We start from the raw sequence: 26953 nt of genomic DNA, 5'->3' as shown, positions 1-26953 counted from the left end.
CTGAGGCGCTCCAGATGTGTTGGACTGCATCTCCCAGAATGCCCCAGCCAGAGCTGGCTGGGGCATTCTGGGAGTTGTAGTCCAACACATCTGGAGTGCCTCAGGTTGAGAAAGGCTGTTTTAATGTTTTAAAGATGTTTTAATCGTGTATGGTATGTTTTTAATCGGTTTTTAATGTGTATTTTATATCATGTTTTTTATACTGTTTGTTTTATGCTTTGAATGGTTTTAGTTTTTGTGAAACACCCAGGGAGCTTTGGCTGTTGGGGGGTGTAAAAATGCAATAAATAATGATAACAAACGATTCCCCTGTGATGGGGGAAGGGGGGGGCAGGAGGAGGAGACATCTGGGGACCCAAGGCAGGCCGTATCTGGCCTGTTGACTCGAGTTTGTGCATCCCTGCTTTAATCCCAGAGCCCCAGGTTCTCCAGCCCCCATCATGGTTAGATTGGGACCCCGAGAGTGCTGAGTTTGGCCTCTGGGCTTAAGGGCTTTCAATAAAGCTCTCTGGAAGATTGGGTCATCCTGCCCCATCTTAAAGGGGGCCTCCTCTTTAAGAGCAGGACCATGGCCACCCCTTTGAAGTGCCCTAGTGGGGTTTTACGACGGGTACATTCATAGAATCATACGATAGTAGAGTTGGAAGGGTCCTATAAGGCCATCCAGTCCAACCCCCCCTGGATCATTGCTGGAAGCTCATTGCATTCCCCTTATGCTCCTTGCACCCTTTGGGATTGTGCCACCCCTCCCTTCCAAGATGGCTGAGACCGACAGGTCTTCTGTATATGTGTGTGTGTGTGTGTGTGTGTGTGTGCGCGCACGTATGTGTTCATGTCCTTTGCTCTGACAGACTTTTGTTGTCTTCCAGTATTTAGGTCAATTAACCTCTGTCCCAGGGTACCTGAACCCTTCCAGCCGAACTGAGATCCTGCATTTGATAGACAATGCTAAGGTGCGTGCCGTCTCCCTCGAGCGTCATTGATCTGAATTTGGAACTTGGCTGCCTCCTCGTAAGCTAGGCTTGGTGTTCGAGTAATGGCGTGACGAAGGTTGAGGGGGGGGGGGCTTAAAAGCCACGAGGAGGGTGGTAAGCTGGATGCTTTTTAACGCCTTGAGAAAACGTATGTATGTTTTAAAAAAACAATAGAATAACCTAATTGGCAAGTCCAAAGAAGGATGCTTCTCGGCAGTCATAAAGCCCCAGCAGCTGTTACCGGACCCAGCTGGTGTAAGATACTGAGTGGAGTCATAGAATCATAGAATAGCAGAGTTGGAAGGGGCCTACAAGGCCATCAAGTCCAACCCCCTGCTCAATGCAGGAATCCACCCTCAAGCATCCCTGACAGATGCTTGTCCAGCTGCCTCTTGAAGGCCTCTAGTGTGGGAGAGCCCACAACCTCCCTAGGGAACTGATTCCATTGTCATACTGCTCTAACAGTCAGGACGTTTTTCCTGATGTCCAGCCGGAATCTGGCTTCCTGTCACTTGAGCCCATTATTCCGTGTCCTGCACTCTGGGATGATCGAGAAGTCAAATGTAGCTTTTGGCCAAGCTCTCTGGGCAGTTTACAAAGGTTAAAAACAAATACAAAAATTTTAAACCATCAGAAGCATAAAAAGAACAATATCCATTTAAAACAAACTATTCTGGGGTCAGTTAAAAACTCAGGATATGTTGTTAACTGCCTGGGAGAAGAGAAAAGTCTTGACTTGGTGCCGAAAAGTTAACAATGTTGGCGCCAGGCAAGCCTCGTCGGGGAGATCATTCCATAATTGGGGGGCCACCACTGAAAAGGCCCTCTCCCTTGTTGCCATCCTCCGAGCTTCCCTCTGAGTAGGCACTCGGAGGAGGACCTTAGATGTTGAGCGCAGTGTAAGGGGAGGTTCATGTCGGGAGAGGCGTTCCGTCAGGTATGGTGGTTCCAAGCCGTGTTAATGACCCCACCCCTGCCCTATCCACTCCCTATCTTCTTTTTTTTTTGTCCTAGAGGGCACATCAGCTTCCAGGCCAGCTGACCCAAGAACACGACGCTGTGATCAGCCTCTCGGCCTACAACATCAAGCTGGTGTGGCGAGATGGCGAAGATATCATCCTCAGGGTCCCCATCCATGACATCGCATCGGTCTCCTACATCCGCGACGACTTGTTGCACTTGGTGGTTTTGAAAACAGGTAGGCTGGGCCCAGCGGAGGGCAGCTGCCTTCCGCTCAGGGCCAATGGCTTGCGCTGAGCTTGCATGAGGGTGGGCTGGAGGGGGGGGGTCTCCACCAGAGAGTCCGATGCACTCCTCGGCTCTTGCTTCTGTCTTGGATGGCAGGCAACGAAATGGGGCACAGGTTGGCTCTGTGGCTGTGCTGCTTCAGAGGAGAATAAATCAGTGTGGGATATATAGGCAGGCTTCTATTTATTCCATACCTCCATGGCTGACAGCGCAGTGTTGCAGCACGCAGGGCTCAGAGAAGGGCAACGAAGATGATGACGGGGCTGGAAACTCAGCCCTACGAGGGAAGGAACTGCATATGCTTAGCCTTGAGAAGAGAAGACTGAGGGTGGGGAGGGGGGAATAGGAGAGCACTTTTCAAGTCCTGAAATCTGTGGGCCAGGGTGGTGCAGCAGGTAAAGTGTCGGACTGGGAGTCCGGAGATCCGGGTTCGAGTCCCCACTCAGCCGTGGAAGCCCACTGGGTGACTCTGGGCCAGTCACAGACTCTCAGCCCAGCCTACCTCACAGGGTGGTTGTTGTGAGGACAAAACGGAGAGGAGGAGAATTATGAGTGTGGAAATTAAATAAATAAATAATATACCCCGCCTTTTTTCTTTCTTAAGGAACTCATTTATTTATTTTATTTTATTTCTAATCCGCCCAATAGTCAAAACTCCCTGCGCGGTTTACAACAATGCATAAAATAATAAAATATGGCATAAAATGCACCATAAAAATGTAAATATACAAAACTTAAAACAATTTAGACAGCTGAAAACAGTTTCAATAAAAGTCTAGAGCTGTTTAGATAACTGGCATAAATGTTCCATATTATTATTATTATTATTATTATTATTATTATTATTATTATTTGTATCCCGCCTTTTGCCCTATGCTGGGCCTCAAGGCGGCCTTACAAAGTTTAAAACATACATTGGGGGTGGGGGGGAACAAAACCATAAACGTTTAAAATACACAACAAAATTATAAGACATTAACATAGATGGAGGGCAAGATTATTCTCCAAAGGCCTGCTGGAACAAAAAAGTTTTAGCCTGCTTCCGAAAGCCCATCAAGGAGGGAGCCAGCCTAGCTTCCCCGGGAAGAGAGTTCCAGAGCACCGGAGCAGCCACCGAGAAGGCCCTCTTCTCCCATGTTCCCACCAAGCGCGCCTGTGAAGATGGTGGGACTGAAAGAAGGCCTTCTCATATCCTATTAAATGCCTAGGAGTAGGCACCAGTTTTAACCTGGCACCAAAAAGATGACGTTGTCACCAGGCAGGCCTGAGCAGGTCTCATTCGACAGTTAGGGAGCCACCACTGAGAAGGCCCTCTGCCTTATCACCTCCCTCTGAGTCTCCCTTGGAGGAGGCATTCGGAGGAAGGCCCCAGATATTGAACATGGTGTCCAAGCAGGTTGATGTCAGGAGAGGAGTTCTGTCAGGTCCCATGCCGTGAAATAAATAAATAAATAAATAAAATACTGAAATGGTTGGCACTCAGAAGAAGGACGTGTAACTTGTTCTCTTATCATCCAAGGCTATAGGACACAATATAATGGGCTAAAGTTATGGGAAGGCGGATTTCGGTTGAACCGCAGGAGAAAATCCGTAATGGTCAGAGCAGTCAGACCATGAACCCAACTGCAGTGGGGTGGGGTGGGCTGGGCTCTGTCTTGCTAGAAGCATTCATCTGGCAGGACTGCTTTAAACTGGATTCCTGCATTGAGCAGGGGGTCGGACCTGATGGCCCCTTCCAATTCTACAGCTCCCAGCATCGACGATTCTACAACTCCCGGGGAGTTGTAGTCCAGCAGAACTGGAGGGCAGTAGGTTGTGGAGGACCGACGTAGAGAATCAGGCTACGTTTTTTTAAAGTTTCTGGTCCTCATGGCTGTGGAAGGAGGTGTGAAACCATATGGGTGGTGCTTCATGGAATCGTGAAACTCAGTCAGCCGATCAAGTTTGCTGTTGGCAGGGTGTGGCTTCGTGGGCTTTGCGTAGCTCACTGTCACTCCCTTATGTGGCCCACTGAGGTAGCGGAATAAACAGGCCAAAATACGTGAGGACATCCATCGCTCAATCGATGAACATTATTATCCCTATTACAGGTGTTTTTTTTTCCCTGAGAGCTTGGGTTACCAATTTGGAATTGCTTTGCACAAAGTACCATCAGGATGTGTGAGAAGCAAATGCAATTTATTTTTGTAAGGGGAGGGGGGGGGTGTTATTCAGAATTTCACAGGGCTTCCAGCTTGCGTCCTGGTTCCACTCACGGTCTCTGGTTTTTCTCAGCTCAGGACCCCGGGATTTCCCCCAGCCAGAGTCTTTGCGCCGAAAGCTCGAAGGCTCTCACGTCAGGGTCACTCTCAGAGAGCGGGGTGGTTCCCGTCGAGGCCTGCTGCCTGGTGGTCCTGGCCGCAGAGAATAAAGTAAGCTGCTCCCGTCTCCTCTGCCTTGCGTGCGCCGTCGGGTGTCTCTGCCCATGTGAATATTTGCCCAAAGTGTCGGTGAGCTGCAGTTTGGCCTCCCCGCACCCAGAGGGCAGCCGTGACGAAGAGGTCCACAAGGTTGTCCTACGCTGTGTTGTGCTCTGTCTGAATAAGGCACCTTCTCACCCAGACACGGTCAAGCAGGATTTCCTTATTGTTGTGTTATTGTGTTCCTTTTCCACCTCTCTAAAGCTAACCAAGGCGGTTTGCAAAACATTCAGGAAATAAAAAACATAATCTTCTCAGTCATAGGGTCGATCGGGCTATTCCTGCCAAGATGGAATGCCGTATTTTGGATGGCAAACTATCCCCTAAATATAGGAAGGCATTCTCCTTAGCAAGTTTTAATGTTCTCTTATCCAAACTATTAGAGGGCAGATTTAAGGAAATCCCAATAATAATAATAATAATAATGATTTTTTTCTTACCCACCTCTCCCTCTGGATCAACATTGAATACAAAAATATAAAATACATAAAACTGATTAAAAGCATAAAACTAATACATTATTAAAATCCTAAAACCTTTTAAGATGTTTTAAAATTCGACTGGGTAGGCCCGCCAGAAGAGACCTGTCTTTATAGCTTTTTTTTAAATTCAGAAAGACTATTAAGCTGGTGGATCTCTCCCAGCAGGCCATTCCATGGTTTGGGAGCGGCAGAAGAGAAGGTCCTCTGGGTAACTGTTGTCAGCCTAGTTTTGGCTGAAAGTAGTAAATTCTCCCCAGAGGACCTGAGTGTGCGGGGCGGATTGTACGGGAGAAGACGAATAACAGAGCAGTACGACAATGGAATCAGTTCCCTAGGGAGGTTGTGGCCTCTCCCACACTAGAGGCCTTCAAGAGGCAGCTGGACAACCATCTGTCAGGGATGCTTTAGGGTGGATTCCTGCATTGAGCAAGGGGTTGGACTCGATGGCCTTGTAGGCCCCTTCCAACTCTGCTATTCTATGGTTCTATGATTCTAACAGATTCCACCCCTGCAACAACGCCGAGGTAGAATCAAATCTTGCGCGTTCTTTTTCTACTGCAGAGTTATTCCCAAGAGGCCAGGAAAGACCACATCCGCCCCATGACGCAGTTACATTCTCTTCTGAGCCCCTTAGGATTATTTTACTCCGGGGCACCAATAACTCTGTTACTGAGCAAGCAGCCAAATTTCTGAATCTGGCTATTCTCGCTAGACCACTTACGACTGGTTTGATCATTTCTTTTAGATTTACTGATTAGTATTTTTACAGTTTTTGTATTGTTCCTTATCTATTAAACATGTATTCTTATTAACACATGTGTAGCACAGAGAGAGAGAGAGAGAGAAAGGGTCCACTCTCCAGTGTCTTCAAAAGGGCCTCTCCTGCTGAACGTAATAACCCAGCTAGGCTCTCGGAGAGGCCATTTAGAGCTTTAAAGTTTAAAACCAACCCCTTGAATTGATTCTGGGAAACAACTGTTATCCTGTTCCCTTGCCTTTGCTGAGGGTCCGGCGGCCCCTGGCCCTCCCCAAAGTTTGCCATTTCCCCTCCCTCCCCATCCCCTTTTCCTCATGTGTCCTGCCTAATAATAATAATAATAATAATAATAATAATAATAATAATAATAATAATAGATTTATTTCATACCCGCCTCTCCCTTTGGATCAAGGCAGGGAACTACATCAGTACAGGAATACAATATAAATCTAATACATAAAATTAATTAAAAGAGCATTTAAAGCCAATACAATATCAAAAGAGACATCGTAAAATTCTTGGTTTAAATTTAATAGGGATAAATGCCAAGTTCTACATTTAGGGAATAGAAATCAAAGGCACAGTTACAAGATGGGGGATACTTGGCTCAGCAATACTACAAACGAGAAGGATCTTGGAATTGTTGTAGATCGCAAGCTGAATATGAGCCAACAGTGCAATATGGCTGCAAGAAAGGCAAATGCTCTTTGGGGCTGCATTAATAGAAGTATAGCTTCCAAATCGCACAAGGTACTGGTTCCTCTCTATTCGGCCCTAGTTAGACCTCATCTAGAGTATTGCGTCCAGTTCTGGGCTCCACAATTCAAGAAGGACACAGACAAGCTGGAGCGTGTTCAGAGGAGGGCAATCAGGATGATCAGAGGTCTGGAAACAAAGCCCTATGAAGAGAGACTGAAAGAACTGGGCAGGTTTAGCCAGGAGAAGAGAAGATGGAGGGGAGACATGAGAGCAGTCTTCAAATACTTGAAAGGTTGTCACACAGAGGAGGGCCAGGATCTCTTCTTGATCCTCCCAGAGTGCAGGACGCAGAATAACGGGCTCAAGTGAAAGGAAGCCAGATTCCAGCTGGACATCAGGAAAAAACTTCCTGACTGTTAGAGCAGTACGACAATGGAACTAGTTACCTAGGGAGGTTGTGGGCTCTCCCACACTAGAGGCCTTCAAGAGGCAGCTGGACAACCCTCTGTCAGGGATGCTTTAGGGTGGATTCCTGCATTGAGCAGGGGGTTGGACTCGATGGCCTTGTAGGCCCCTTCCAACTCTGCTATTCTATGATTCTATGATTCTAAAATCCATCTGGGTAGGCCTGCCGGAAGAGGCTAGTCTTTATAGCTGTCTTGAACTCGGAGAGAGCGTTGAGTTGACGAATCTCCTCTGGCAAGGCCATTCCACAGTCGGGGGATTGGCAGAAGAGAAGGTCCTCTGGGTAACCGTTGTCAGCCTCAATTGCAAGCTTGAGGGAGAGGGAAGATCTTACAGATCTCTGTAAGCTGCTCTGGGATCCTTCTGGCTGAAGAGCCAGTGATGATGATTTCAATAATAATGAGTATTAAAAAAGAAATAAAACATGATATATGTTTAAAAAGTGTGTGTGTATAGGGAATACGTGTTTCAATGAGCATATCCCAGCTGGTTGCTAAAGTCAGTGGGACATTCGCCTCTGGACAATTACCGGCCTTGTCTGTCTTTTGTTCTGGACTTGGGGCAATTCTGTCTAGCCACAATTATTTGTCTGTTATGATGGGAGTTTGTGGCCCTGCTGAAATCTTGCTCCCTAAATACAAATCTCTCATCTTCCCAGCCAGAACACTTCTTCTTTTTCCTTTTTTTTGCCCTTGTCTTAGTCCTTCCTCTGAAGGGAGTCCTTGGCTCCTCCCGCGGCTCTGGCTTTTGTTCCGTAAGATGTACAGAATGATGTCTGGTGTGGAGAATGTGGACAGGGAGGCATTTTGTAATACCTCTCTCGTAATACTAGAACCCAACGGGATCATATCCCATCAAGTTGATGGGTGGGAGATTCAGGACAAATAAAAGGAAGTCCTTCTTCACACCGTGCATAGTTAAACTGTGGAACTCACTACCACAAGATGTAGTGATGGCCACCAATTTGCATGGCTTTAAAAGGGGTTGGTTAAATTCCTGGAGGCGAAGGCTATCCGTGGCTACTAGCCCTGATGGTTGTGCGCTATCTCCAGTATCCAAGGCAGGAAGCCTGTGTGCACCAGTTGCTGGGGAAGATGGGTGGGAGGGTGGGTGCTGTTGTACTTGTGTCCTGTGTGTGAGTTCCTAGATGACAGCTGGTTGGCCAATGTGTGCTGGACTAGATGGACCCTCGGTCTGATCCAGACTCAAGGCTTTGAACCTTTCATGGTCTTAAGTGGGGCTGGGAGGGTAGCCTGTGTCTTGGAGACGTTCTCTGGCCACTACTAAAGGCCTTCGTTGGGAGCGAAGCCTCTGTCTCCTCTTCCAACTCTTCCCTCCTCTTCCTCCTCCCCCAGGTAACGGCGGAAGAACTCTGCTCCCTTCTCAGCCAAGTCTTCCATATTGTTTACACGGAGTCCACCATTGACTTCCTAGACAGAGCAATATTTGATGGGGCCTCCACGCCAACGCGACACCTGTCCCTGCACAGCGGTAGGAGAAGCTGCCGGGTTTTCTCGTGCTCTCTGGGGGGTATCCCTAACAGCTGCTTTTCAGCCTCCGAGATTTGCAGGGGGGAAACCAGCACCCTGGCCCGAGCCCTGCTAAATGGCCCCAGTTACTCCTTGTGGCAAACTGAGTGGGGCAGCTCAGAGGCTCCTACCCTCTCCTCTCCTCCGCCTTGAACAGGCGAAGCTTCCTCACTCGGCCTGGCCAGGGGGCCCCATAACAGTCGTTCTGCCCGGGAACTGCTTTCCAGGCAGCGGAGGCTGGTGGCTCCGATGTCAGCGGGGCGGTGATTCCTTTCTGGTTTTCAGCCAGAACTCTAAAGGAGCTCTCTAAGGTGAGTCTGATGTCTTCAGGGCTCCTTTAGAGTTCTGACTGAAAACCGGAGCGGAATCACTGCCCCACTGGCATCGGAGCCACCAGCCGCCACTGTTTCCAGGTTCTGGGGCCAAGAAGGCTCCTTCCCAGGCCCTGCTGCTCAAGATTCTTTCAGAGGAGGGGCCTGGGATTGGGACCCCTTTGGCCTGCCCAGTGCTTGCTCTGTCGCTGAACTCGAGTTTGCCTGGTGGGAGGGAGAGGGGCATGCTGGCGCATTCCTGCTGTTCCCTCTGATCGGAGCCGACGACGGCGCTTCCTCTGTGGGGATTCCTGGGGAAGGCCGGGGTTGGAGGCCTCGTCCCCTGAAGAAACCCCAGGAGGCTCCCTGGGCTGGATTGGGGAGTCCGGTAGGCTGCATTAGGCCAGCGTGGCGGAGATTTTGTCCTCCTGGTGTGGGTGAATGTACCCCGGGGCCGACGGCCTTATTATTATTATTATTATTATTTATTTATATAGCACCATCAATGTACATGGTGCTGTACAGAGTAAAACAGTAAATAGTGAGACCCTGCCGCATAGGCTTACAATCTAATAAAAGAACCTCCCCACATTACACGGTTTCCCTGCCTGAAGACCCTCCTCCACCCCTTACACCCCCACATCCCTTTAACCCTCTCTGATACCCACCCCTACATCACCCCCCTTCCACAGTATTGCCACTACCCCCCTCCTCCCCCACCCTCTGGAGCGATTTCCCTTGAATCCTCTCTGCTGGAGGCACCCACTTTATCATTTTAAACCCCTCCATATACCACCGGCCTTTCCCAACCTGCTGCCCTCCAGATGTGTTGGACTACAACTCCCAGCATCCTGAGGGTTGTAGTCCAAGATATCTAGAGGGAAGCTGGCTGGAGAAGGCTGCCTTACTCACCCATCACGATCGCTATAGAAGTCCCCCACCACCACCCATATCATGGCCAGCAAACCCTCCCCTTCAACCCCCTCTGCTGGGGACCCGCCCCCCCCTATCACCACGCCAGAGCACCCTAACCTCTGCCAAGGAGATCCCCAAACCTGGCTGGCTGCTATACCAGCCTCTGCCCCCGCCCCACGCCGTCCCCTCGGGCCTCTCTGCGGCCGGGCCCTGCGCTGCTTGCTGATGCTGCGGCTGGGCAGGAGGCCCGCCCGCCCGCCCGCCCGCCTTCCCTCCTCGCTTCCACCAGGAGCAGCAGCAGCAAGGACGAGCTCCAGCCCCTTCTCTCTCTCTCGCCTCACCTGCGCTGCTGCGGCGGGTCCCACGGCCGGGGTCTCAGCCTCTGGGCTGTGACGGATCCGTCCGTCTGGTGCAGGTAGAGCAGAAGCAGCAGGCCCCTTCCAGTTCCTACTCAGAGGTGCTTGTTGGGTGGCCAGAGAGGGCAGGAAGTGGAAGGCTTGTGCCCTCCTGGACTTTGCAGCACCTCCTTTTCCCGAGGACTCCAAGCAGGTGGCAGCCAGAGGCAGAATGTTGTCACCGGTGGGCCCGACCCACATGGTTGTTTGGTGGCAAAGGCCACAGAGTGAATTCTCAAAGGCGAGGGGTGGGGTGGGGTGGGGTGGGGAGGGTGCACCTGCGAGAGGTAGAAGTTAACCAGGTCCAAATGAGTGTTTGAATGGGTTGGATTTCCTGGCCTGGGCGCCGCAGCCTGGCCGGCAGGAAGGCGCACTTGCCGGCAGCTGCTGGGGGAGGGTGTGTGTGTGTGTGTGTGAAAAGGAGCCGGCCGCCTCCCTGCCTGTGGAGCTCCGCATCCTGTTCCTAAGGTGGTGGAACTGGGCTTCATTCGAGGTCGGGAGACGCAAGGGAACGAGAGCTGCCACAGCGACGCCTAGACTCTGCAACCCGCAAGCAGGCGCAAAGGCCGGCCAGCCCTCCTGGCTTGCATCTCTCATTGACTGGGGAGCGGGGGCTGAAACTGCCCCTTAATGCAGCCCCAGAGTGGGTCTGCCTGGCTGAGCCCCAGCCAGGCCTGTGCTCCCTCTCCGTTCGCTTCTGCCCGAAGGCCGGGCGGCCCCTGAGTGGGCCGTGGCGGGAAAGCGGCCGGAAGCACCCAGCGTTGACCGCTCTCCTCTTGGACCCTCCTCCCTTGCAGACGACTCTTCTACAAAAGTGGACGTGAAAGATTCCTACGAAACTGAAGCAAGCACTTTGTGAGTATCCCGAGAAGGCTGGGCTCAGCGTTTGGGCCCCCGGTTTGCCACCGCCTTTGGCGTCTGGTGGGAGAAGCAGATGCTGTAGACCAGCCACGCCCAACCTGGTGCTCTCCAGAGGTTTTGGACGTCAACTCCTGTCAGCCAGTGGACAGGAATGCTGGAGGTTGTTGCCCTGAACATCTGGAGCACCCCAGGCTGGCAAGGGCTGCGGAGCGGCCTTCCTGAGAACGTGGCCTGGCTTTCTCCTGCCTTTCTCCTGCCCTGCCGCGTTGCCTTGGAGTGTCTCCCAGGCAGCTCTTCCCTCTCTGTTCTGCGCTGCCTCCACCTGTCAGGTTCACCCGGCCAGGGGCGGCCCGTCCACATAGGCAAACCAGGCGGCTGCCTCGGGCGCCACTTTTAAGTGAGGCGGCAAATTCGAGGAGGGAAATATAAATTAAACACACACACAAAGATGTCATTTTTTTCAGTTCCTGTGCGTGTACAGAGGGAATATTACTGAGGCTGTGGAGGCGACTGGGGGGGACGGTGAGGCTAAGTCAGGCTGCCCACCCACCTCAGGGACGCTGCCCTCCCTCAGGCGATGCGGGATGTCCTCTTGCTCTGCTGCTGCTCCCAGTTGGAGGCAGGGAGTGAGGGCACCCCCACGCACACGCCCCTTTGAGAGCAGCCCCTTCCTTTGCCCCGGAAGGGCAGAGTCTCGGGACTGGTGGCGCATCGTTGGCCATGTCGCTCCCGAGGATTCACCCAGGACCCTTCTTCCAGCTCTGTGCTCCGGTCCTTTGTTTTGTATCAGCTCCTCTGTGCTGACACACTGCTTTAGAATCATAGAATAGCAGAGTTGGAAGGGGCCTACAAGGCCATCGAGTCCAACCCCCTGCTCAATGCAGGAATCCACCCTAAAGCATCCCTGACAGATGGTTGTCCAGCTGCCTCTTGAAGGCCTCTAGCGTGGGAGAGCCCACAGCCTCCCTAGGTCACTGGTTCCATTGTCGTACTGCTCTAACAGTCAGGAAGTTTTTCCTGATGTCCAGCTGGAATCTGGCTTCCTTTATCTTGAGCCCGTTTAGGGTTGTTTCGTTTTAAATTATCCTATTGCTGCTTTTGAAGATGGCGACGGCGGGGCTGCCTCTTCCTTAAACAGAAAACAGGGGCAAAATGTTTCCCAGTTTACCAAAACCTTTAGCCTAGATCGAGAGCTGCCTCTGCTGGCTGTGGGATCATGGGCCTTGTAGTCCAACACATCTGGAGGGCACTGGGTTGGTGAAGGTACCTGCGTTGGCTTTAATTGATGCGATGTAAGCATGTTAGCATCGAGGCTGTGCTAGGTACTGGACAAAACTCAGAAGACACGTGCGATGGTGGGGCGAACCTAACTGGTGGCGGCAGCCCAGACCAGAGAGAGAGAAGCTCCGAGCCGGGCTCCAGTCCACTAGGAGATGGTGGCAGACAGGGATGCAAGTGTCCCAGGCCGGCAGTCCCCACGAGGCCTTATGGGGAGGGGTCATAGCTCCCGCAGAGCACGTGCTTCACGTACAGAAGGCGCTGGGCTCAATCTCCAGCCAAAAGATTGGGGGGGGAACCTCTATTTGAAGCCTCGGAGCAGCGTTTCCCAAGCCGGTGCTTTCCAGGGCTACATGCTGGCTTGGGGGAGGCTGGGATTTGTAGTCCTGACACATCTGGAGAGCACCAGCTTCGGAAAGGCTGCCTTAAAGATGCTCCCGGTTGGAGTGGGCAGCACAGGGTGGGATGGACCCCTGGCCTGCCTCTGGGCCAGGCCGCTTCCTGGGTGACGGAGCCTTTAGAAAGCCCTGCAGTCCTCCTAGGAGGGGGCTCGGAGGCCCTCTCACGCCCCGCTTCCTGGGTCCTGGAGCCCAGCGTGGCCCTCCGTGTCTCAGATGTACGTCCTGGAAGCGGCCCTCGGTCCCGCGGAGGTGACGTCTGGGCTCGTTGTGCCTTTTCAGTTCTTTTCCTGAGTCCTTGGAGGCCGGCGGCAACTCCCCGTCTTCCTTCTCGGCCCAGACCTCCCCGCACGCCAAGACGGCCAGCGAAAGCGAGCTGAGCACCACCGCCACGGAGCTGCTCCAGGACTACATGATGACGGTAGGTGGGGGCCCCTGTGCCGCGACACCGGCTCTTTACCGCAGGCCTGGCCGCGGACACTCCCTGCTCAAGCGAAGCGCCACCACTTTATGAGCCTGAGGTGAGGGACAGACGCCGCCTTTCTACAAACTATGTGGAGAAAACGGGTTAAACAGGAACGATTTCAGGAATAAAAGAATGTGCTGCGAATTATACGGGCTGATGGTGAATGAATGTCAGAACGGGTGTTACGTGTATATAACTGCAGATGATAAATGCCAAGGAGACACGTGGGGGGTTTGTGGTAGTGAAACAAACTGCATAAAATTTTATTTCAATGTTCACAAGCTTTGTTTCATAATAAAACTTTTCAGACCCTTGTTAAAACCTCTCATCCAATCCTTTCTCTCTTCTCATGCACGCTTTCCTCTCTCTCACACTTTCACTCTTGAACTTTCTTTATTATCAGGATTGTTTAATATACACCAACTGACTATCTGCACCCTACACTACACAATAGACTTACAAATCCTAGACATACATTAGGGAACTGACTTGTGGGGTGTAACGCCCCAGGCCCCTCCTCCCCCAGGCCCCTCCTGCTTTCTTCGGATGAAATCCGTGACCCCTTTTTTGCAGGGGGGGGGCGGAGAGGTCAGGCAGTTACACACCTTTTTTAACATGGTGCCTCAGTTGTGAGTCACCAGAATCAGGAAGTCTCTAGCGGAGGTGTGCATGTGTGGCTCGCTCAGCCTTCCCTATGCTGTGCCGGCTGGGGATGATGGGAGTTGAAGTCCAACGTATCTGGAGGGCACCGGGCTGGAGAAGGCTGGGCTAGAGGGACAAAACTCGATTTGGGAGCTGCTGAGTTTTGCTTTCTGCTACGAGTCGGGAGGGATGATTTGCAGCACTGCATCTCTCCGTGAGATCAGGAATGCCGCTGCGTCAGGAGAGGTTCATGTGAGTGGAGAGGGGCACACGTGGCGAAGAAGCGGAAGCCACCTTGGCGCGGTGTCGTCGTTCTCATCCGCAGCAGCCAGGGTGACTGAGACGCCTGCTGCTGTGGTGCCTATTAAGCCGCCTTCCCCTGTATCGTGTACCTGTACACATGGCCCACTGGGGGTAACGCAGCAGCTTGGACAGGACCCCAGGACCCCACCTCTAGGATTAGCAAGGCCTTTGCCCGCAGGCTAGCAATTGCCTCTGCTAGCAGTTCAGCCTGATGTTATCCCAGGAGGCTTTGACTCACTTCCTTAAGCTGTCCTTTGAGAGACGTGGCCGTCACCTTCATGGCTCTCCGTTTAAGGACATCAGAAGAGCCCTGAGGTTGGATCAGACCAAGGATCCATCCAGTCCAGCACTCTGTTCACACAGAGGCCAACCAGCCATCAGCCAGGGACTAATCAAACAGGACACGGTGCAACAGCCCCCTCCCACCCGTGTTCCCCAGCAACTGGTGCACGTAGGCTCACTGCCTCGAATACTGGAGGTAGCACACAACCATCAGGGCTAGTAGCCATGGATAGCCTTTGCCTCCAAGAACTTATCCAACCCTCTTTTAAAGCCATCCAGATTTACAAGAGCACTACAGGAACAATGATCTGCAAGAAACGTAGAAAGAGCCCTTAATTAACTGGTGGGTTTTAAAAATATATATATGCAGGCATTTGGCTCTTTCTTCTTACCGTATTTCTTCGATTGTAAGACGCACACTAATTTCTGTACCACCAACAGGAAGAAAAAACCTAAGACACACCCGCGATTCTAAGACGCACCCCATTTTTAGAGATGTTCATATGGGGGGAAAAGTGCATCTTAGAATCGAAGAAATAGGGTATTATTAATTCCTGTCTGTCCAGTGGCCATCGAGCTGCTTTTTAAAACCTTCCAGCACAGAAACCCAGTTGGCACGACAGTCAAGGACTGACCACCAGAGCTTCCAAATCCGGAGCCTTGAACGGGGCTGTTTTGAGCGTGAAGTGTGCAAATCTGAATTTGTATTGTGACGATCTGAATTCTCCTTCGCTTTCTTCTCACCCAGCACAAGGAAAGGAATCTTTAGGGCTGCTCCCTCGGTCCTCGTTTTCAACAAGGTTTCGTTGCCTTGTGCAGCTTCGTGCGGGAAAGTTGCACAAGCGACCTTGCAACTTAAAATGTGGGCGTTCCTCCCTTGCGAGCGCTAGAACCGTCACTGCGTTGTGTTGTATTCACCCCCAGCTCTCCTCTCTCCTAGTTACGAACAAAACTCTCCTCTCACGAGATCCAGCAGTTTGCCATGCTTTTGCACGAATATCGCAACGGGGCCTCCATCCACGAGTTCTGCGTCAGCCTGCGACAGCTCTACGGGGATAGCAGAAAATTCCTTCTGCTAGGTGAGTTTCTCCCCTGGAATGTGGTCAGCTTGTCATGCTGGCAAGATGCCACTGCTGTCTGTCTGTCTGTCTGTCTTTATTTATTTATTTATTTATTTATTTATTATTTATTGCATTTATATACTGCCCCACAGCCGAAGCTCTCTGGGCGTTTTACAAAAGTTAAAAACAGTAAACATTAAAAAGTCTATGGATCCCATGTGGTGTAAGACCAGTGGTGCGGTACAAACCAGTCCTCTGAGGTTGTTTTCTTTGTTGTAGACCGGAAGAAAATTGGGGAAAGGCCGGGGACTGCTAGCCTCACGCTTTATCTTCCACTCACCCCTTTCTCCTGCCATTTCTCTCCTCTCCCAGCCTCGCTATTTCATTCTGTCATTTTGCCTTGCTTTCTCTTCCTGCCCGCTGAACAGCTGATCAGTGGCAAATTCAGGAACCAGAACCCTAACATTTTCCAATTTATTTGTTTATTGAAGGGCACAGGGAGAGGGAAGAGCTGTGTGGGCGCCTCAATCATAGAATCGTAGAGTTGGAAGGGGCCTACGAGACCATCAAGTCCAACCCCCTGCTCAATGCAGGAATCCACCCTAAAGCATCTCTGGCAGATGGTTGTCCAGCTGCCTCTTGAAGGCCTCTGGTGTGGGAGAGCCCACCACCTCCCTGGGTCACCAGTTCCATTGCCGTACTGCTCTAACAGTCAGGAAGTTTTTCCTGATGTCCAGCCGGAATCTGGCTTCCTTTAATGGGTTCCCCTGGAGCTCAAGCCCTGCAATTTTTAGTCATGACATGTTAAGAACATGTTGGAAGAGCCCTGAGACTGGATCAGACCAAGGGTCCAATCTAGTCCAGCACTCTGTTCACACAGCTGTTGACTGGTGACCAACAAAGCAGGACATGGTGCAACAGCACTCTCCCACCCATGTTCCCCAGCACCTGGTGCACCCAGGCTTACTGCCTCTGCAACTGGAGGCAGCACACAACCATCAGGGCTAGTAGCCGTGGATAGCCTTCTTCTCCAGGAACTTATCCAACCCCCTTTTAAAGCCATCCAAATTGGTGGCCATCAGATCTCACAAAGCAGGACACGGGTGCAACAGCACCCTCCCACCCATGTTCCCCAGCCACTGGTGCAGACAGGCTTCCTGAAATCCTTGAAAATACGGACAAAAAGACCCAAAACAGAACCCCAAACCTTTCCCTAATATAAGATCACTAATTAAGGCAGTAATCGAGATAATAATAGAACAAAAATGCATTTCATAGCAAGGGAGGGCATGGTTACTCCCCCCTCTCCCCCCCCCCTCGGGCAGCCCTTGAACTCTTTTCCCACGGCTCCCTCTAGTGGCTCAGTGAATAAATCCTCCCGTTGCAACTTTGTGGGAAGAAAAGAAGCTGCTTCCAGACGCCTTGAACACGGGGAGGTACATATTGCTAAATGCCTGGGAGAAGAGAAGTCTTGACCTGGCGCCGAAAAGATGGCAATGTCGGCGCCAGAGAGGCCTCATCGGGGAGATTGTTCCACAGTCGGGGGGCCACCACAGAGAAGGCCCTCTCCCTTGTTGCCATCCTCCGAGCTTCCCTCGGAGTCGGCACTCGGAGGAGGACCTTAGATGTTGAGCGCAGTGTACGGGTAGGTTCATGTCGGGAGAGGCGTACCGTCAGGTATTGCGGTCCCAAGCCGTGTAAGGCTTTATAGGTTAAAACCAGCACCTTGAATTGCGTGCGGAAACATACAGGCAGCCAATGTAAGCGGGCCAGAGTGGGTCTTACGCGCTCGAACTTCTGAAAACTGGGCTCTGACCCCTTTTCGCGGGTCGTCCCCGGTCTCTGCAGTGCAGCAAGGGCTCTCTTGTTGCCAGCTTCCAGTCTCTTTAGTGAGCAGGATGAGATAAGCCAGCTAGGAGGGGAGGGGAGCCTTCACGCCCCCCTCTTCCATCCGTGGGATGCCAAGACCGGCGTTTTTCCAAATGTCGGCGCTCCAGGTTCTCCCCCCCCCCCCCCCCCGTGGCGAGGGAAGAGCGCAACCGCTCCCTGGCAGTGCTGGGCTCTCCTCAGTTCCCACCATGCCGCGTTTCACGGGCCTGAAGTCCAAGGGAGGGTTGCGTGGCTCTCACGTCACACCTGCAAGGCAGTCCGGCGTTTTAGTATAGCAGATTTAAAGAGAGCAAACCCACAAGAAACGCACGTCCTTGCATTGGGTGTCTGGACGCGCAGTCTTCGTGGGTGTAGGGAAAGGGGGAAGTGAGGGGCCGTTTTCCTCCTGGGTTGGGATGGTTGAGGCTGATAGAAATCATTAAAACAGGGACTGAGGAGCCTCTTTCAGCCTGAGGGCCAAATTCCATTTCAGAGAAGCTCCCAGGGGCTGCCTTCCAGTGGTGGGCGGGGCCAGAGACAAAGGAGGCGGTGCCCAAACATCAGCGTATTTTAGCCCACTGCTCTTACCGCCGGTAATTAAGCCGTGGAAGCATTTCAGTCCTTGAGAAGGGGGCTGAAGAAATGGCACAAAAGCCAGGATACCGCCATGTGATTGGTGGCTGGGAGAAAGGGGGTGTGGCCAGGGGAAGGGGGCGTGGCCATCTGGAGAGTCCCGGAGGGCTGGATTTGGCCCGGGGGCCTCACGTTCCCCACCCCTGGACTAAACGACGTTTTGCTTTCTTTCCCTTCTTTTCTTGTGCTCCCGTCTCCTCTTTCACTTTCCGCCCCCCGCGAAGGCCTTCGGCCGTTCATCCCTGAAAAGGACAGCCAATACTTTGAGAACTTCCTGGAAACCATCGGCGTGAAGGACGGCCGGGGCATCATTACTGACAGTTTTGGGAGGTACCGGCGGACGGTGAGCAGCGCCTCCAACTCCACCACCAACGGCAACGGAGCCGCCGGGAGCTCGGACGACCAGTCCGCGCCCTCGGAAGGAGACGAATGGGACCGGATGATCTCGGACATCAGCAACGACATTGAAGCTCTCGGGTGCAGCATGGACCACGATTCCTCCTGAAAGGGGAGCAGGAGAGAGAAGAGGCAGCTCCGTCACTCACCACCAACCAACCAACCAATCCCCTCTCTCTCACTCCTTTTTGTTCCGGGCGAAGCGGAAAGTGTGTGTGGGGGGGGATTCCCACACGCCTCCCCTTTCCTCGGCCAGATTCTCCAGTGGCTGCATTTGGTACCCACCTTGTGCTTATCGCCCAACGGTCTCTTCTGTGAAGGAGCAAGAGTGAGCAAGCCACGAAAGAGAACTGGACGGGCCTTGAAAGGAGAGGGCCTGGCCGAAATGGCCGGGAGCCCCCGTCTGCTTTCTTGCCGGGGGATGAATTGCCGGAGAAGCCATGAACCCAAGAGGAGGAAGGAAGGAGCCTGGGTCTTGATGAGGCCCCCGCCAACCCACGCAAGGGACCCCACAGACCGGTTTCCGGTTTTGCACATGACATTTCTAACCTTTTTTTTTTTTAAATGAACTTCATTGCAATGTGAATAACTTAATATTCCAAGTGTTTGTCATAACATTTCCAGTTCAGATCAGAAGGTGGCCTTGGTCGTGAAGCAGGGACCGGCCGTCTGTAGCAGCCCGGTTGAAGCGGAGTTCTCTCCTCGGCTTCGGTGCTCGCTGCCGGGTGGTGTTGGGCAAGCTCAGCCCGGACGCCCTCGCTCCTGTTGGGAGGCGCCGTCCGGCTCCTGCCAAACCCCGCAGCTTACCTCCAGCAAAGCCCTCAGTGAGCGAGGCTGCCCGTGCTTGAGCAAACGTTCCCGTACTAGCCAAACGCTAGCAGTTTCCCAGCACACTTGCTGGTTGACGGCATTTCCCTAGCCCAAGGGCCTGTGTCTGTGTGTGTGGTTTTTCTTTGCGGTGCGTGGCTCCCTACAGAGTTCGGGGGTGCTACCGTTTCTACCTGGGCGTTGCGTGAATCTGAAGGGTGTGTGGAGGGGTGGTCCCAGCAGGACGGGTTTGCAAGTCTCGGCTGGGTGAAAAACAGCTGGCACAGCCTCTGCAGCTGGCCTGGGCCCCGAGCTGGACATTGGGTGTCCGGCGGTGCCAGTCTGCAGCCGATGGGAGGGTTTGGGTTCCTTCCATTTTATGGTGACAGTTTACTTGGGGCGTCCGAAGCCCACCGGAGCTCTGGTATGGATCACATCGGTTGCTTTCTAAGCGTGAGAGTTGACAGCAAGCTAACGGGTGGATCGGCCTTTTGATTTGGGGTTTGTTTTTTCGTTTTTAAAGGAGCACGGAGTGGAAGAAATATATACATAATGTATATGCGTTGTATATATTATACATATAAAATGCACAGTTATTTTTGTATGTGTATTTCATGCCATGAGATCTCTGCTAGCTACTATAAACTGACCTGTACGCTATTCTAGCTCTTTGTGTGGGAATACTGAGTGTGTGTGCGTGCGTGCGTGCGTGTGTTTTTCACAACAGCAAACAAAGACCATTGAAAATGGCATGTTTTTTTTTACTCACGAGTTGCAAGTGAAAAGCTGGCCGGATGCAGGGGGGAGCAACAGGCCGTTCTGCCAAAGGTGACGTCCTTGGGCGGTTCTGTCCTGGTCAGCGACACCGCAGACAAGACCGCCCTTCTCTTCCTGTGCGCCCCTTGCAAGGCTACGGAGACCTGGCGTGGTCAGACAGCTCTTGTTGGGAGGACTAATGAGTATTTGAGTAATCACAGCAATAAGACACAGAGTAGTTTGACTTTTGAATACAGCCCCCCCGCCCCCGGTGCCCTCAAAAACGCACCGAAAAGTTAAATGTGCTTGCTTGCCATGAAAAAGCACACTGGATTGTCCTTTGGGGACATGTCCGATCCTTTTTATGTTTGCAGCAGTGTAAACGAGGAAAAACATTATCTATTGTAAGAGATGACCAGGAGAAGTAGCCCGAAAGAACTTGGCACCTCCGTCTGGCTTTCTTGTTGTCAAGATGGGCTCCACAATTCAAGAAGGACGCAGACAAGCTGGAGCGTGTTCAGAGGAGGGCAACCAGGATGATCAGGGGTCTGGAAACAAAGCCCTATGAAGAGAGACTGAAAGAACTGGGCATGTTTAGCCTGGAGAAGAGAAGATTGAGGGGAGACATGATAGCACTCGTCAAATACTTGAAAAGTTGTCACACAGAGGAGGGCCAGGATCTCTTCTCGATCCTCCCAGAGTGCAGGACCCGGAATAACGGGCTCAAGTTAAAGGAAGCCAGCTCTCCCAGAGCAGCTTCTGGCCAGGCATGCTGCCCTGGCTTCGCTTTGGCTGGGTGGGCACCCAGCCGAAGCGAAGCCAGGACGCTGGATGGGGTGGCCGGCTTCAGAACGGTGTGCCCAGCCAGAAGCCGCTCTGGGAGAGCAACTTCTGGGCGTCCGTTCTGAAGCCACCCACCCGCGCTCTTCCCCCCCCCACCCAGCGTTCTGGCTTCGCTTTGGCTGCGCGCCCACCCAGCCAAAGCGAAGCCAGGACAGCGCGCCTGGCCAGAAGCTGCTCTGGGAGATCGTCTTCCTGGCGCACCGTTCCGAAGCTGCCCACCTGCCCCAGCGTCCTGGCTTCGCTTCAGCTGGAAGCCCAGCCGAAGCGAAGCCAGGACGCTGGAGCGGGCAGGCGGCTTTGGAAAGGTGCGCCCGGAAGCCACCCTCTCAGAACTGCTGTGGGAGAGCGGCTTCCGGTGCAGCGTTCGGCGCCCCCCTTACCTTGGCGCTCTAGGCAGCCGCCTGAGTGGCCTCTATGGTAGCACCAGCCCTGGGCGATCCTTCCAGACAAGTTTTTAAAAGATGTGCTGAAAAAGCAGAGGTGGAGACTGGGAAGGTGACGGGACTCCGCCTAGCTCAGGGCAGGGGAGAGGCCCCGATAAAACACAACGCTGGCAAGGGCTGCACCTCCACCCTTTCGGCAACAGCGCTCGCTGCGCAGAGGACATCAAATTGTTGCCCTTCTGCTAAGTTTGCCTCCCCGCGGCCCCCCACCCCAGAACGTCAGCTTGGACAAAGGAACCTAGACTCAGCACTCTGGGGGTACTGAATAGCCCAAAAGTGCTGGAATAGGCTAGCTCAGCAAACAGGCTGTGCACAGCAAAAGCTGACCTGCCGCCCTCCAGGAAGAGGGGGGGCAGAACAGGGCTCTGGGGGTGTTTAATCCCGGCTTGCCAGCAGCCCCGACGCAAATTGGGCCTTTGCTTTGAGGTGGTGATGTGAAAAGGCAATAGAAGGAAAGCCCAGGCAAGGTTGCCCGGCCTTTTCCACTCGGGCCTTACTGCCCCGTCCCGGCTGCTGTCCCTTTTCCGGCAAGAGCAGTTTATTAGGGTGACCCTATGAAAAGGAGGGCAGGGCTCCTGTATCTTTAACAGTTGCATAGGAAAGGGAATTTCAGCAGGTGTCATTTGTATATATGGAGGACCTGGTGAAATTCCCTCTTCATCACAACAGTTAAAGCTGCAGGAGCTATACTAGAGTGACCAGATTTAAAAGAGGGCAGGGCTCCTGCAGCTTTAACTGTTGTGATGAAGACAAAATTTCACCAGGTTGCCCATATATACAAAGGACACCTGCTGAAATTTCCTTTTCTGTACAACTGTTAAAGATACAGGAGCCCGGTCCTCCTTTCCATAGGGTCACCCTAAGTTTATAGATAGGAAAGACTGGGCTCCAAACTGGAAACCACCCTGAGCGATCCTTCACCCCTGGTGCCCTCCAGAGGCTTTGAACGACAGTGCCTAGCAGTCCTGGCCATATTTATTTATTTATTTATTACATTTTTATACCACCCAATAGCCGAAGCTCTCTGGGCGGTTCATAGGCCCTGCTGGGTGGAGCTGATGGGAGTCGAAGTCCAAAACCGCAGGAGAGCGCCACAATGGAAGCCAGATGCTCTCGTCTCCTTGCAACAGCAGTCCAGAGGCCCGGTTTCATGTCTTCAGTCACCCGCTGCTTTCGGTCTCTGCTGAGTTTAATAGATGGGTATCATCCGAGCAGGGGCCCGTCTTGGCCAGCAGTCTGCTCACACAGTGGCCAAGCAGCCAGCCGGGGCAGGAGTGCCATCAGTGGAGGCTGGTGGCTCCAAGGTCACTGGGGTGGTGAATCCGCTCCAAGTTTCAGTCAGAACTCTAAAGGAGCCGTCTGCACCTTTGAAAGCTCCTATTAGAATCATAGAACAGCAGAGTTGGAAGGGGCCTACAAAGCCATCGAGTCCAACCCCCTGCTCAATGCAGGAATCCACCCCAAAGCATCCCTGACAGAGGGTTGTCCAGCTGCCTCTTGAAGGCCTCTGGTGTGGGAGAGCCCACCACCTCCCTAGGTAACTGGTTCCATTGTCGTACTGCTCTAACAGTCAGGAAGTTTTTCCTGATGTCCAGCCAGAATCTGGCTTCCTTTAACTTGAGCCTGTTATTCCATGTCCTGCACTCTGGGAGGATCGAGAAGAGATCCTGGCCCTCCTCTGTGTGACAACCTTTCAAGTATTTGAAGAGTGCTATCATGTCTCCCCTCCATCTTCTCTTCTCCAGGCTAAACATGCCCAGTTCTTTCAGTCTCTCATCATAGGGCTTTGTTTCCAGACCCCTGATCATCATAGAATCATAGAATAGCAGAGTTGGAAAGGGCCTACAAGGCCATCGAGTCCAACCCCCTGCTCAATGCAGGAATCCACCCTAAAGCATCCCTGACAGAGGGTTGTCCAGCTGCCTCTTGAAGGCCTCTGGTGTGGGAGAGCCCACCACCTCCCTAGGTAACTGGTTCCATTGTCGTACTGCTCTAACAGTCAGGAAGTTTTTCCTGATGTCCAGACAGAATCTGGCTTCCTGTCACTTGAGCCCGTTATTCCGTGTCCTGCACTCTGGGAGGATCGAGAAGAGATCCTGGCCCTCCTCTGGGTGACAACCTTTTAAGTACTTGAAGAGTGCTCTCACGTCTCCCCTTTAGAGCTCTGACTGAAACCCGGAGTGGATTCACCACCCCAGTGACATCGGAGCCACTGGCCTCCGCTGATGGCACCAGCACTCTCCCGCCCATGTTCCCCAGCAAGTGGTGTCCATAGGCTTTACTGCCTCTGACACAAGAGATAGCATAGAACCATCAGGACTAGTAGCCCTTGATAGCCTCCTCCACGAAATAGTCTAATTCCCTTTTAAAGCCATCCAAATCAGTGTCCATCTCAGCTTCCATAAGCGAACCGTTCTGTCCCCAGACTGTTCTGGCTTTGCCGCTGTCCGCCGGGGATTCAACGCGGGTTCTCTGCCTGTGCCAAGCAGGGCCACTTGGCAACTGGTGCCTCGGGTTGCATCAGACTTTGAGAAACGCAACGGGCGCTGCTCTCATCCCCACGGCTTCCTCCAGCCCCCTCTGCACTGTGGCGGCCAGCTTTTATTTGTAAGCTGCAAGAGCGGCTTCGTTCTTTTCCAGACAGAGCAAACCTACAGAGAGGTGGAATTCTGCTTCACAACTCCTGGCCCTGTCCAAGCCCTACTAGCCTACTATGGCCAGGTTGGGGGCGGTGGCGGCTCCCCTCACTGCCTCTCTGCAGTTTTCCTTTTGCACACTAAAAGGGAGCAAAGTCCCAGGATGCTATAGGAAGGTTTATTCTACAAAAGCCCGACGCTTTTCAGCCTTTTGTTTTTTAGGCCACCTTCGGGGGGGCGGGGGGTTGTTGCAACATCTGCAGAAATTAACGAATTGTCTCGTGACAGCGACGAAACAATTCGTTGTTAATAATTTCTGCAGACATCACAGCCCCCTGAAGGCGGCCTAAAAAACAAAGAGGTTGAAGCCTGTTGGGCTTTTGTGCATACCATTCTAAGACACACTTTTCCCCCCATATAAACATCTCTTAAAAACAGGTGCATCTTAGAATCATAGAATAGCAGAGTTGGAAGGGGCCTACAAGGCCATCGAGTCCAACCCCCTGCTCAATGCAGGAATCCACCCTAAGCATCCCTGACAGAGGGTTGTCCAGCTGCCTCTTGAAGGCCTCTAGTGTGGGAGAGCCCACCACCTCCCTAGGTCACTGGTTCCATTGTCGTACTGCTCTAACAGTCAGGAAATTTTTCCTGATGTCCAGCCAGAATCTGGCTTCCTTTAACTTGAGCTTGTTATTCCGTGTCCTGCACTCTGGGAGGATCGAGAAGAGATCCTGGCCCTCCTCTGTGTGACAACCTTTCAAGTATTTGAAGAGTGCTCTCATGTCTCCCCTCCATCTTCTCTTCTCCAGGCTAAACATGCCCAGTTCTTTCAGTCTCTCATCATAGGGCTTTGTTTCCAGACCTCTGATCATCATAGAATCATAGAATAGCAGAGTTGGAAAGGGCCTACAAGGCCATCGAGTCCAACCCCCTGCTCAATGCAGGAATCCACCCTAAAGCATCCCTGACAGAGGGTTGTCCAGCTGCCTCTTGAAGGCTTCTAGTGTGGGAGAGCCCACCACCTCCCTAGGGAACTGGTTCCATTGTCGTACTGCTCTAACAGTCAGGAGGTTTTTCCTGATGTCCAGTTGGAATCTGGCTTCCTTTAACTTGATCCTGTTATTCCGTGTCCTGCACTCTGCACGGAATCGCGGGTGCGTTTATTATTTCTTCGAATCAAAGCTTTTTTTCTGTTGGTGGTACTGAAATTAGTGTGCGTCTTACAATCGATGGCGTCTTAGAATCAAAGACATACGGTAATAAACCCATTCTATAGCATCCTGGGTCTCCGCTCCCTTTCAGGGTACATCTTGGATGCTCACCCGCCTTGCACCCCGTTTTCCTTTTGCGCCCTTCCCAGCATGGTCAATAGAAGAGAATCAGCCGCAGCAGCGCCAGGCGGGTGCCGTTTCGTGGCGGAGGGTGCCTGAGACCTCGTGGCACCACAGCTTCCACTGATATCATCATTGGTTTTATCGTTCGATTTCTATCCTGCCTGGATACAGAATGCCCCAGGCGCCATCGTAATTGAGCATCCCTGGAACTGCCCAGTGAGCCTCAGCTATTGGGCAGTCTAAAAATGTAATAAAAATAAAATAAAATCTATGCACAGGAGGCATTGGCAGCAGCCTCGTTCTGTGCTGCATGCACTGCATTCAACAACCCTCAACTACGGTTTGCAGCCTCAGGACTTTCAGAGACGCGCCGCCCTGATTGCAGTGTAGCTTCCACAGGCCATGGTTATAAGCCACAGTTGCTGCCTGCTTCAAAGGAAACACAACCTTTCTAGAGCTCATGAGCAACCAGGATGATCAGGCGTCTGGAAACAAAGCCCTGTGAGGAGAGACTGAAAGAACTGGGCAGGTTTAGCCTGGAGAAGAGAAGATTGGGGGGAGACATGACAGCACTCTTCAGATCCTTAAAAGGTTGTCACCCAGAGGAGGGCCAGGATCTCTTCTCGACCCTCCCAGAGTGCAGGACACGGAATAACGGGCTCAAGTTAAAGGAAGCCAGATTCCAGCTGGACATCAGGAAAAACGTCCTGATTGTTAGAGCAGCACGACAATGGAATCGGTTGCCTAGGGAGGTTGTGGGCTCTCCCACACTAGAGGCCTTCCAGAGGCAGCTGGACAGCCCTCTGTCAGGGATGCTTTAAGGAGGATTCCTGCATTGAGCAGGGGGTTGGACTCAATGGCCTTAGATGCCCCTTCCAACTCTATGATCCTACCCTTCCCCTCACTTGATGCCCACCAGGTGTTTAGGATGACAACTCTCAGGATCCTGGCTAGGACTGATGGGAGCAGCCCTCTGGACGGTTTGGACATCCCTGTCTCGAGATTAGGGAAGGTTGGTTTGAGCTACAAAAGCGCGGGCCGTCTTCCAATCAACATGGGAGAGCATCTTCTGCTAGGGAAACGATGGCGCTTCCTGGAGTAGAGGGCTTGGTCCACCCCAACTCCCCCACCAGGCCTGGTCTGAAGGTACCAGAGGTGGCTCCCTTGCTGAAGCGAAGCAAGGCCTGTCAGTACTTGAAGGGGAGACCACCTGGGAACCACATGGAACCCCACAATGGAAGGAAAGGGGGATAATAAATGGGACAAATAAATAGACTGATGTATTAAGCTCAGTGTTTGCAACTGAGCTTTTCCCTCTCACAGAAAGTGGCCATTTCTTAAAAATGCAAAACTCTCAGCCTGCCTCTCCCAGCCTGGTGCCCTCCAGATGTGTTTGTTTGTTTATTTATTTATTACTTTTATATGCCGCCCCACAGCCGAAGCTCTCTGGGCCGTTTACAACAATTAAAAATGGTAAACATTAAAAGTATACAAAATTTAAAAACCATCTAAACATAAAAAACAGTATAAAAACAACAGTATCCATTTAAAAACAACAATTCTGGGGTCCATTAAAAACAAACTTAACGTTGTTAAATGCTGTTAAAATGCCTGGGAGAAGAGAAAAGTCTTAACCTGGCGCCGAAAAGATAACAATGTTGGCGCCAGGCGAGCCTCATCGGGGAGATCATTCCACAGTCGGGGGCCACCA

At 52.2% G+C, this 26953-nt stretch overlaps 1 protein-coding gene across 2 annotated transcripts in view; it reads left to right on the top strand.

The window, feature by feature from the left end:
- Positions 1–19903, top strand: part of CCM2 (CCM2 scaffold protein) — a 247433-nt gene extending 227530 nt beyond the window's left edge. For both annotated transcript variants that reach the window (XM_063122256.1, XM_063122249.1), the window contains 8 exons: positions 870–953; positions 1989–2172; positions 4497–4633; positions 8440–8575; positions 11032–11089; positions 13054–13192; positions 15405–15543; positions 18252–19903. In XM_063122256.1, the coding sequence (XP_062978326.1) occupies positions 870–953; positions 1989–2172; positions 4497–4633; positions 8440–8575; positions 11032–11089; positions 13054–13192; positions 15405–15543; positions 18252–18532 (1158 nt within the window). In that variant the 3' untranslated portion in view covers positions 18533–19903. The remainder of the gene's footprint in view (positions 1–869; positions 954–1988; positions 2173–4496; positions 4634–8439; positions 8576–11031; positions 11090–13053; positions 13193–15404; positions 15544–18251) is intronic.
- The last annotated feature ends 7050 nt before the right edge of the window (positions 19904–26953 follow it).

The sequence above is a fragment of the Elgaria multicarinata genome, chromosome 1 (assembly GCF_023053635.1).
Source record: "Elgaria multicarinata webbii isolate HBS135686 ecotype San Diego chromosome 1, rElgMul1.1.pri, whole genome shotgun sequence".
NCBI classification, from domain to species: domain Eukaryota; kingdom Metazoa; phylum Chordata; class Lepidosauria; order Squamata; family Anguidae; genus Elgaria; species Elgaria multicarinata.
The sequence above is the reverse complement of the archived record's forward strand: the minus strand, read 5'-3'. Positions and strand labels throughout refer to the sequence as shown.